At 40.0% G+C, this 12,653-nt stretch overlaps 1 protein-coding gene across 1 annotated transcript in view; it reads left to right on the forward strand.

The window, feature by feature from the left end:
• Window positions 1-6,817, forward strand: part of LOC137895537 (SH3 and PX domain-containing protein 2A-like) — a 39,169-nt gene extending 32,352 nt beyond the window's left edge. The window contains exons 9-14 of the mRNA XM_068741014.1: window positions 634-717; window positions 3,055-3,172; window positions 3,270-3,598; window positions 3,686-3,735; window positions 4,051-4,170; window positions 4,366-6,817. Of these exons, the coding sequence (XP_068597115.1) occupies window positions 634-717; window positions 3,055-3,172; window positions 3,270-3,598; window positions 3,686-3,735; window positions 4,051-4,170; window positions 4,366-6,291 (2,627 nt within the window). The 3' untranslated portion in view covers window positions 6,292-6,817. The remainder of the gene's footprint in view (window positions 1-633; window positions 718-3,054; window positions 3,173-3,269; window positions 3,599-3,685; window positions 3,736-4,050; window positions 4,171-4,365) is intronic.
• The last annotated feature ends 5,836 nt before the right edge of the window (window positions 6,818-12,653 follow it).

Consider the following 12,653-nt stretch of genomic DNA (forward strand, 5'->3'; position numbering starts at 1 on the left):
ATCTGGTTCAGGTGTGAATGTGAGATCTTTAGTAGTTTGAGCCAGTCTAACTTCTGTCCGTTTTGTTTTTGCATTGGTACGACATTCTACAAAGGGTTAAATATCTCCCAGATTCTGTCTGATGCTCCCATCATTGTAAATTAAGTATAGTGTTTAGAGATTTAATGAAGGAATTGCTTCTTCCATCGTTTCAACATGTGACACAGGCTCTCACAGACATCCTTTTCATCTCCAGTCTCACATCCAAAAGATGCAGGGAATTACAGACTGACAACTCCAACCGGCAGCACTGACAGCTGCTCTATTAATTGGATGGCATTCGTGCAACAGCGATGTTTGTCACAGATGCTCTTACGCAACCGGACGGGGAAACCATGCTGGCACCATCATAATTACAGGCCGGCGAGATGTCTTCCTCTGTAACCTCCATCCATCCTCTCTAACTGCCTGCCTTGTTTTGCTTTGTGGTCTCGTTTTCATGTCTTCCATATAGCTAATAATGGGGGCTCTTCAGTTAGATCCATTTTTTTCTGTGCGCGTGTGTGTGTTTGTAACATCTGTGCTTGCTCTTCACCTCCTTCATATCTGTTTGTCCATTGTCATCATTGTCTGGTCACCATGTGTATCTGTCAGTTACTAAGCGGCATAAGAGTCATCTGAAGAGGCTGGACCGGAGATGGACGTTGGGTGGTGTCATCAGCAGGCAGCAGAGCCGAGGTGAACTGAGACAAATGCTTCATCCACCCCCCTCATCATCACCTCTTATTTCTTGTCACTTATCATACGGTTCAACTGTGTTGTGTTCCGACTACTGGATTTATCATGAGCCACAACTAACCACTAACTGATATACTTTTACGTTTTTCTTTCTTTCTGTCTTTTTTTATTCTATAGAATAAGACAATGCAGTTAGTTTCCTTATGAGTCTGTGCTCTACTGAAGTGAGGACAATTATGCTGTGAAACAGATATATGCTAAACTTAACTCTTTGAGTGCCATTTGCGTCTAAAGACGTTATTTGAAACCCAAACATTCACTGCCAACCCTGACATTGAAATCTGCCTCTCTTCAACGGCGAATAACTCCGGAATGTAAAACGGTAGGAACACACTGTGTTTTCCTGATGAAAGAAGAGATTAATCTCTCATTTGGTTGGGTTGGCGTTTGCATAGTCATAGTAAAGAATATTCTGTGGGGCTTGGAAGGTCGGGAAAATGCGTGAAAACTGGGGCACAGTATATAGCTGAGTTGAAAATTGCTGGCAATCAATTAGTTAAATATCTCTCCTTTATTTAAATAAAAATAAAACACATGTTCTTCTAAACCAGGCCAAGGGTGCTCTTTTTCATATGAATTGCATTTGGGTTGTTGAAAGAGAATTGAGGATAGGCTATTGAGTTCAGGCAGCCCACATTTTTTGCGTGGCAGTGGACTCTGCTCTCTGGAGCACAGAAAGTTTTTCCAGCCTTAGACCTCAGAAATCCTGCTTAGTGTTTAAGAAAATAAATACAAGTTTGCTGACTCCACAAGAACAATTTATAACACTGATTCGGGCAATGCATGCTGTGGTTAACATAACATCTGATTAAGAGTTTCCCTTCAGTGCTTTGCCGGATATTGTTTTTGAAAGAGGCTGGTAAGAAGAAAAGCAGTCACCAACCCTGTCACAAAGAGCCTGAAAGAACCGGGCAGAAAGAAACGGAAACCCTTTTTACATGGGTTAAGAAAAGGCGAATGGAAATTCAAGTCACCTGAATTCAGAATCATGAGAGAGGACAGGATAAAGACCAGCACCTTTCAATGTCCTCCTCTACTTTTTGAACACACTTCACTGTCTATGTTCAAACAGGAATATCTGTGATAGCAGGAAATTATGTCTTTGCTCTGCCTCTTGGCCTCATAGTAAGGCATAAATCAATATGGAGCCTCTGCTCTTTATTATTGCCGGGTTGGAGATTCTTGCTGTCACAAGGCCAAGGATACTATTAGGACACAAGCTTTCACTTGGTCAACACATTTTATTAATACTAGTGTAATTAGTCGCTTATGGAGCACAGTTTAAGGTCTTTATTGGACAGCTAATAGTTTCAGCAGGAAATGAGGGAAGAGAAAGGGAAATGACTCAAAAAGCTGACGTTGCAAGATCAGTGCCTCAAGGTGGACAATGATGGTTGAACTGGTTATTACTGGGAATTTAGTTGCACCAGGTCTGCCCTGAATAAATAAAATAGAACTAACTATAAGAGCTTTATATCGGACCAAAGAAGAATCAGGCCACAAGCAAGGGTTGTTACCAAGAGATAGCCACAACATTTATTTATTTCAGGAGAGTTATACAGTCTATTAATTATTTCACTTTATTTTTAAATCTTGTTTTAAGCCAAGTAATCCATGGTGCTCACACATGCAAAGGCATAGCGTGGCACGTAATCAGTACAAACGGATAGTTCTTGTCTATGTTTTGAGAGTTGGATTGGGTTGTGTGGTTCAGTTTTCTTACACTAGTTTTCAAGGTTGTTCCAAGCTTAAATATTCCTTATTGATCCCAGTCTTTATTTGATGTACCGGTAATTAAGTTAAAGCGGAACAAAGAAGTCAAATCCAGTGGGCCTGTTTTGTGGCAGATTTTCCAGTTGGTTTTTCTCAGTGCTTTCTTTATGAGCCACGGAGGAGGGGCAGCATCAAAAATACTTAAATTATAACTCACAATATTTAAATGTTAGAATACATCTAGTCTAACACATCATCTAGTGTTTTGTCTAAACGTTGTAATTATTTTTTAACATAAGAATTAGGGTTAGGCCTAGACGAGACAGAAGGCATGATTAGTGACAACCAATAAATATATGAATCTGTTTTACCATAGAACACTTGCACATGGGCTCGAATGCAGAATGCTGTGTTACAGAAAAAAGTTAATTATTTGTTAAAAAGAATCTCATAAATTCAGTCTCACCTTAAAAACACACATATGATGTATGTGGTCAAGATTCATATTTAAAGAATGAGTTTATTTGTTTGTGACTTGTCATTGTCCACTCTGTTTTTTGGCAGAAGAGAAGTACATAACAGTGCAACCCTACACCAGCCAGGGCAAGGATGAAATTGCTTTTGAGAAAGGCGCTACTGTGGAGGTGATTCAGAAGAACCTGGAAGGCTGGTGGTTTATTAGGTGAACATCTGCTCCTCTGCTTCAGGCATTTTTCTACTTCCTTCCTGTTAGAGAGATGAGTCTTCTAATCATTGGTCCATTTCAACTTACTTAACAGGTACCAAGATAAAGAGGGGTGGGCTCCAGCTTCTTACCTGAAGAAAATGAAGGATGACCTGTCTCCCTGTAGGAAGACTGTGGCGGGCCCAGTGGAGATAATTGGAAACATCATGGAGATCAGTAACCTGCTTAATAAGAAAACTCTGTGTGAGAAAGATGCACAGACTGAGGGCGTTCCAGAGAGCCCCCAGGTGGCAAAGAAGGAGATCAGCTCGCCAATTCTTTGTGGCGACCCCAGCCCCATTAATACCCCACAGGATGGAAAAAGTAAAATAGAACCTGCCACACCAGCTGTCGCCCGCATTGCACCTCATCGGGTGGAAATTGGTCAGTCATCTTCTCTGGATTTCATTTAATGTCGTCTTAAATGCTTATAATGTTTTTTTTAAATGTGTGTGTTTTTTTTTTTTACAGGTTCTCCAATTCTGAGGCAAAAGCCCCCTCCTCGAAGAGATGCAACTCTGGTAAGACTGATATTGTAACCACGCATCCATAATTCCAGCCATCCAGTTATCTCATTACTAGTTTAGATAGTTGAACTTGAAGTGTGTGCTTCAAGGGATCTGTTTTAAGTGACAGCCTTGAACCTTTACTTTTATATAAAACAGAAATATTAAAAGAACAAACATTTACATCTGAAATGGGACTTTGTTGAAAGTTCATTCAATGTTTTGTATTACATGAGATTATGAAATACTCTTTAAAGTGAAAAGTAATCACTCATTCAACTGCCAGATAAATGTATTGGACAAATATTAAGTTCCAGTTTCCTTTGTTAGGGATTTCAGTTGCCGTCCCCACCAGAGCCCCCTACAGTTGAGGCGGAGTACTACACTATTGCAGATTTCCAGTCTTGTATATCTGATGGTATCACTTTCAACGGCGGACAGAAAGCAGAGGTACGCTTTATAATAAAATATAGATTTCAGTAATTAGATAATCTGCCAACCATAATTGTCTATCTGAAAATCGATTCAAACATTGTAGCTAAGTAGCATCTCTGCTGTCTAACTCTAAATCAAATTGAGATTATTATTAATAATAATAATAACCTTCATATAAACACTAACCACCTTTTTCAATATGAATTTTAGGTCATTGAGAAGAACTCTGGAGGCTGGTGGTATGTCCAGATAGGAGAGAAGGAGGGCTGGGCTCCTTGTTCCTACATTGATAAGCGCAAAAAGCCTAACCTGAATCGTAGAACAAGCACTCTCTGCCGCCCAAAAGTTCCACCTCCAGCTCCACCTGTCAAAAAGCAGGACTCAGTGGATGCCGCACCTCCCAGCGCCCCTGGATCTGAAGTTCCAGAGTCCCCTGTATCTCCTGGGAGGCCGGTGTATGAGGAACCAGAATATGATGTTCCTGCCATTGGTGACCTGGACATGGAGTCCGAGTTTGAGTTTTTAAGGGGAGAAGGTTCCTTGGTAGATGGGAAGACTGAGGACACTTCCTCAGAGAAGGGATCCCATTTGTCCTCCAAGCCTTCTCCTGCTTCCTCACTCCACAGTGCCTCCTTCAAGATGGCCGAGTCATTTGAAGATAGCCACGAGGCAGAGGGGGAGGCGCAGGGAGAGGAAGAGTCTATCTATGAGAACGATGGCTTCCAACCCTTCAGGGAGACACCAGAAAGGCAAAGTAGCAGGGACTCAAATTCATTTAAGACAAGTGTCTTGTCAGAAACTAGCAAGACTGCAAGCCCAACATCAGGTGGATTGAAACCCGCAGGTAACAAGTTCAAGGTTGACTTGAACGGGAGCCCATTTTCAAACAAAGTTGAGGCAGCCAGTCCTAAATCTGCTTCTGGAGAGTCCACACCAGAGCTATCTAATGGTAAGAAAGACCAAGAGGAAAGCAAAGCATCCTCTTCCACTAAGTCTTCATCTAAACTAAAACCCATTGTGAGGCCTAAACCACAACTCGCCAAGGCGTCCAGTGCTGAGAAAATGGACATCAGCACCTTGAGAAGACAGCTACGGCCAACGGGGCAGCTGAAAAATGGCCCTAGAACTAAAGGTGAAGACTCTGAGACTGCATCTGTTATCTCCTCAGAGGACTCTTTCTCCTCTCAGAGCACATCCGATCTCTCCTCCATCTACTCTAAAGGTAGTCGGGGAGACTCTGACCTAGAAGGCTGCAGCCTGTATCGCACCACAGATCCTTATGAGAAGGTCCAAGAGTCTGAGCTCAGCTTCCCTGCTGGAGTGGAGGTGGAAGTGGTGGAGAAGCAGGAAAGTGGTTGGTGGTATGTCCGTTGGAGAGATGCAGAGGGTTGGGCTCCAACTTACTACCTTGAGCCAATCAGGCAACAAAATGACAATGAAGGGTCAGAATCTGATGGCACCCCCACAAAACCTGGCAGCCTCAGCAAATCCAACAGCCTGGAGAAGAACGAACAAAGAGTGCAGGCATTGAACAACATCAACCAAAACCTAAAAAAGGTAACCCCACCCATTCCCTCCAAGCCTCCAGGTGGCCTCTCCAAACCCAGCAGTTTGTTCAGTGCACGAAAGCAGAATAGTGCCAAACAACAGCAGGTTGTCCGACCTCAGTCTGTCTTCATATCGGCCCCCATCAGAGATGGTCCCAGCCCTGCTGGCTCTCTCAAGAGAAATGAGTCGCTCAACTCAGCAGACCACCCTCGTGCCAGCCCAACAGTGCGACGCAATGCATCTTTCGGCACTGTTCCACGCAACTTGGCACCAAACAACATATCACTACCCATCAGGAACAGATTCGGTACCGGTAGCTCTGAATCGCTCGGGCTCAGTTCACAGAAGAATGCCATCCCTGTATCCACGGTGAAACCCAAGCCCCATTTTATCCACAACAACCTCAGAGATGTGTACGTCTCCATCGCAGATTACCATGGTGATGAGGAAACCATGGGATTTCCTGAGGGGACAAGTCTGGAGGTCCTGGATAGAAACCCCAATGGATGGTGGTACTGCAAGATTCTGGACAATGGTACACAAAGAAAGGGATGGGTTCCCTCAAATTACCTCGAGAGAAAACACTAACACGTGTGTGTGTGTGTGTATCTGGCAGAACTCTGAATATGCATCCAAAAAATACTCAGCCTGATCAGAGTAATAATGTAGCAATGGTGGGTGATAGTTTGATAATAAAAGTAATAAGGTGATAATAACATGTAAATAACAAAGAATTGTCTCTGACTTGGTAATGATTTGGTATACACAATGGGTGAATAAGAAAAATTATTTAAAGATAGCTGCAAAGCAAAATCATCTTCACTTTTTAACAATAAACGGTCATATTAATATAAGCTTTGGAATTAAAAAAAATGTTCAGTGCTGGTTTTGCATTTAGTGGCCCTGATTTGATCGATTATATGATTATACTGTAGAAGATACAAGCACTTCTAAGAAATACTGATATGAGGCTTATCCGCCATGTTTTATTTAATTACACACATTCATGTGTGTAATTAAATACTAAGGGGATCAATTTAAATCTTAAACCTTTTGAAACAATCTTTAAAAGTTTCGGATAGTTAGATAGACATGGACAAATAATGTCAATAATACACAGAATGTGTGACCAAAAAGTTACCTTTAAAAAATAGAGTTAGGGTTAAAAAATGGCCTTTTAAATTATAGTAGGGTAAATTCGAATTGAGGGTCTTGTCATTAATAATTTTACCTTTACATTTTACTTCTTGCTTCCTTATTAATTACATTTCAGTCTATTATTACCAAATATCCCTATTGTTAATACCAAATATTAACCTACTTCTTACTTTGGTAATTGCATGCTATTACATAATTATCACCGCTATTATCAGACTATTAGCACTCATTTATAGTCGTACCGCCATATGTTCATTTTGTAAAAAAGAAAAAAAAAGGGCTAACCTTAAGCCATTAAGTTACAATAAAAATCTTACCCGGTACCTTTACCAAAGGAGGAGTCAGATTAAATTACGATATCTGTTAAAACAATTCTGTGTAATACAGTTCCTGATGTGTTGCAATTGGAGAAATATATTGGGACTTTTGACAACCCAACACCAGAGAGTAGATGAATGACTGAATATTCTTCTTCTTCAGTGGTTATTTTTTAACTTGAACTAATATGTAATTTTGTGTCCACGCCATGAAACTTTCTCTGCAAGTTTCCAATGTAATTTTCCTCAACTCTTTTGAGCATTTAAAGCTTACTGCATATTTGAAATTACCCGTTTACGATGCCTTGCGCTGTTGAAATTAAGCCTTTTCTGCTCTTTTCCACAAAGAAAATCTTAGTTGTTGCCAAAGCTGCTTTGTGTTATTCTCGTCTTGGCGCTGTCTGTTTGCATGTTGTTGTTGTTGTTGTTTATTTTATATCCCTTTATATTGTATGTCACCTTTATGTAAAAATATTTTATCCATTTCTGTTAATATTGTCCTAACAAAGCAATTTGTGAGCATCTCCTTAAATGTAAAAACAAACCTTGATGATCTCCCGTGACACTTGGGGCAAAATGTCCAAAATTAAAACCTCACTAAGACATCAGTGGTAATATTTATTAATTACTTTAAAAAAAAGTCATATTATTGCTCATTTTATTTTCATTGTGAGAAATTTACTGATGAACAAAATTGCGACAGCTTAAACATTTCTAAGAACCGCTCTCTTAACCTTTTGAATTTCTGCTGGGCAGTAAATTTGACATAACTCTTCAGGTGCAGCAGTAATGGGATGCTCACTTTTGTTTTATGTTAACTGTGTGCCAAAAACGAAGTCAATAAATGCACTTTTAAACAGTTGTTGAGTTGTTGTTTTTTATTTAATGCTCATCACTCATACATGCAGTTTACCTGCTATGTTTTGCTGGTCATAGCTTTTTTAGGTTGTATTAATAACAGTTTGAATCAAGGTTTAGAACTCCTGTTACTACAACCAGAAAATAACAAACTGATGAAAGATGAAAATTCTCCAAATGATCACCAAACAGTGAACAAACTTCGTTACACTACCCAATTAGTTGTACTGCTTCATCATTGCTTTTAATTAACCATGTGTTTATCCACGCTTTGTTAAGTTTCATCATCAGTGCTGCTTGAAGGAGGATGCCTATTCCTCACGGGCAGACAGCCAGTTGTGATAAGTCAGGGCAACACCACCATCTAACTGGACCCAAGTGATATCTTTACTACACACGCTGTGTATCTATTATTTAAATTGATGACAGCAGTGTACCATTCCCCAGCTATAAATGCTTCACATGAAATTTAGTGCTGATCAATTATAAATCCCATTTTTAGTTTACGGCTTTAATTTAACAGTTTATGGCCATTTTTGTGTCCTACCTTAAATACGGGCACATGTATTAAAGTAGGCAGCACTCATCAAGTATGTATCAAGATTCTGTTACACATAACTTATTTCTCTTCAGGAATATTATCTTTGTTTACTCAAAATGTTTCAGTGTACCTTGTGTTGTCTAGAGAGTGCCACGTTTAAAATTTATGAGTGTGAGAACGTGACTTGAGTCTTGAGTAACATTCAGATCTTTATCTATTTAACATTTATTTAATGCTGCCGTCTGCTCCTTTAAGATTAGTGCAAACATGGCATCTGGCTTTAGTGAAGTGATGTTGTCATTATCTTAGATGGATATAAATAGGGGTGGGAGCAATCATGAAACTTCTGGGGGGGGGGGGGGGGTTAACAGAGTGTGGAGAATTCTTGACTGCAACTGTTAAAACTAAAAACTATAAACTACAAAAGCCATTTGAGAGGAATTATTTAAATGAAAAAATAACAAAGTGAATACATAAATATTTAATGAAACGTATCACAGCCCATAATCTCGACTTCAGTTAACCCTCTCAGACTTGTAGCATTACATGTCTGCCTTGAAGTCAATAAAGGATACCAGTATTGATTACATTTACATCTACTTACATCTAAATACATGCATGCATAAGTAATTCAGCCAGAGTTGATCACCCAGGTTGCATGACATCCGGCTCATTTCTTCCCCACGGCACAGATTGTTGTGAGATTCCCTCTGATTGTCCGTAATCAGCCGATGCATCCGGAGAATGTGCAAATTAAACTTTGTTGTGTGAATGGCTTCCAGTCTTGGCTCGCTGAGCTACAAAATTTAGCATTAACAGACAAAGCAAAAGTTAAGTTACCAGTGTGGAGTTGTCATTTATAATATTGTCGCCTTCAGCTCTAATCTGAAAAACACAAAATCAAAACACAGATGCAATTTTCCAGCATCAGCCACTGCATGTCGCTGATATAAAATCTGGTGCCTGAAATGTAATAGGATTTACACCCCTGTTTCTTCTGTTGCAACCTTTGCACTACACTTGCTGGTGCTGAACTAAGTAATGGGTTCCTCCTAATCATCTTTATACCACGTTTGTCTGCTGGCTGTGCATATACTGTATATATATATATACTGGTATATATGTGTTTATGTGGATGTGTTTTATAATTTCTTTCTTGTTGCAATACTCAAATATGTGTTCATTTGTACGTGCAGATAAATCACAAGAGGGAGATAGAAGAACTAGTAAATCCAAGATGTGCAGGTGAAGTCCACAACCTGAAATGATTACAACTCCAGATATGGTGGTGGTTTATTATTGCGTTGGATGTTATATGACAAAAAGTGCAGAAAAAGTAAATTGAGTTTGTAAATTATTTGTTGAGTTTAGAAATAGCTGCTTGACTGTAAAACTGATATGTAATAAAAATAACTTTGCAAAAACAAAATAAGGTTCTTAAATCAATACAAGACAAAATGTCGAAAAAGTGAGAAAAATGTAATTGAAATGAGCATAAATAACAATGAACGTTGAGCCTAATGATCTATGTGTGTTTTCATTCATTCATTCATCTTCTCAACCGTTTTGTCCGTTACCGGGTCGTTGGGTCGTGCTGGAGTTGATCCCAGCAGTCAACGGGAGAGCGGCGGGGTACACCCTGGACAAGCCTCCAGTTCTATGTATGTATGTATTTAGGTATTTAGTTTAAAATTCTGCACGGACAAGAAGAATACATATTTCAAATAAAGAAAAAGATTCCATATGAAATGGATGATTAAATGTGTGTCATTTTACACACTCCCTGATCCTATCATGAGTAACACCGGTGCCACGATTCCTGCATCAAGACAACAAACGGATCTCACTTTGGTTTTGTTCTCTGCCGCTGGTGTTGGAGTTGCTTCTGGCCTCTGGAGGGCAGCAGCAATCAGCACGTCGTTGCAGAATGAGCTCAGCATCACAGTGAGCTTCACCTCTGTCTCCTGGACAGAGCAGGAGTGAGATCCCCTCAGCCGAACTGGACGATGAACAAAGCTGTACTTTTTTTTTTATGCAAATGTTCTTCTCCTCACACTCGGCCCCTCGACACCGCAAATCTCACCGAGGAAAAGATTTAACATCACACTGGGCTTAAAGCCTCAACTTACAACGGAGGGGAAAACTCACTGCTGGAATGTCTGATGTGTGGTTAAAATTCATAATCGATAGTGTTGTGCTTTCTCGAGCTCAAATGTGATGCCACCGTGGCTGCCGAGAGGAGATACAAAAACACAACTCAAACAACTTTAAGCTTTCAGGACTCAGGAGGCTGGCAGCCAGGTTCACAGCGAGGTCTGAGCGGAAAGTCTGTGTGTACACAGAAACCGGTGAGATATATTGTGTTCATGTCACTGTCACAGGCCGGCCTGTGTATTTACCTCTCAGCTCCGAGAGCACTTGGCTCTGAACAGCATCCACTGATGCCTGTTTCGTGTCTGGACGTCATGGACTGTATTTGTGCCTATTAGAGTGCAGCATAAAACAGCGCTGCATTAGAACCAGGCCCGTAGGCTAGTAAATAACAGATGATGTTCACTTTAGCCAGCTCTACATGCCACGACTCTAAACAGTTTCTCTGTGAGTTATGGCTGTTTACTAAAAGCCCTTGCCTTTGTTATTCATGTATGTAAGGCTGCGAGTCGCTCAAGTATACTACTGTGGTGAGTGATTGCGTCTGTTCTAAGGCCATTGAAAGATGGCCGCCTGTGTTACCTAACTGTTGCACAGTTTGAATGATCTTGTTTAAGAGGTTATGTAATAATGCATTCTCATCCCCTTTTTAACTTTTGCCATATTTTTACTGCAGGTTTGTGTTTTTCATTAAATACACTAAAATCTATAGTGTATTTCATTTTCATTATAAATTCCTGAACAATGTATTGGATTTCTTTTGTACCTGAAGAACACCTACATGTGCTCAAAATGTGTGCGATGTTACACAATTACACGCAAAAATAAACACACAAACCGCAGACGAGTCAGACTTCTACTTCATTTATTAAACTCAACATAATTAAACCACCTTAAGAATGTTTAATGACTAATAGAACTCCAAAGCAGTTGTGAGCTGACTTCCATGTCCAAAATGCACAATTATTTGATGGCATTGTCTCATTTGGATGGATAAATATTTGGTCACATTTGAGGCGGGGGGGGGGGGGGGGGGGGGTGTATTAGCTGTCAGAATAAAGACTATGGAATCGACTCATACCTGCTTCACTACACCACAAAGTCAAAATATAATATAAATGTACACACCCAGGATACACAGGATTTTCCAAACCAATACCAACTATACATATTGAATTCCCTTTCAATGCCACATGTTACTATATGGCATTAAAGCAAACATGTCGCCGTATATTGGGAAATGTGCTTATTTGCTTTTAAGGCAAAGAGATGAAAAGATTTATTCAATGTTCATATCTGTAAAGTGTGGCTGGAGCTAGCAGAGCATTAGCTTAGCAGGAGATCCAGCCTGAGTCACATGACTGCTTTATTCCTCTGCTACCCGCTCTCTCTCTCTGTGTGAAATGAGTGTAGTGCTCGTTCTGCCGCCTCCCTGATTGCTGTCCACAGCGTTGCACAAAAATCCATCATCTCATCTATTCAGCAGAATCAGCCTTATTTCTCCTCATCACCAGGCCCTTGTTTCTGACACCGCAGTCGAGCACATTTCATCTCATCTTTTTGGTCCTTTTAAATGTTTAAATAAAATCACATAACACATAAACACACAGAATTAACGCATCTTCTGTGCACTATCCGTGTTTTGGTGGTCAGACGCTGTCCAGCACTATAGAATATCAAGTCTCATTTTTCTCCACATGAAAGAAAATAAGCATATTTCCCACTTCAGTGAAATCAGATGATCCACAGAACCCTTCATGGCCATAAAGCTTTCTAAAACCTCCAACTATGCAGCAATAAAATAGAAAATATTCGTACGTTTTGGACACAATAGTTATACATGTAAAACAAACAGTGATAGTTTTGTAGTAGCATTGACAAAATAAATAAAATTCATAATGTATACTTAATATTACACTCATCAA

The sequence above is a fragment of the Brachionichthys hirsutus genome, chromosome 7 (genome assembly GCF_040956055.1).
Source record: "Brachionichthys hirsutus isolate HB-005 chromosome 7, CSIRO-AGI_Bhir_v1, whole genome shotgun sequence".
Taxonomy (NCBI): Eukaryota; Metazoa; Chordata; class Actinopteri; order Lophiiformes; family Brachionichthyidae; genus Brachionichthys; species Brachionichthys hirsutus.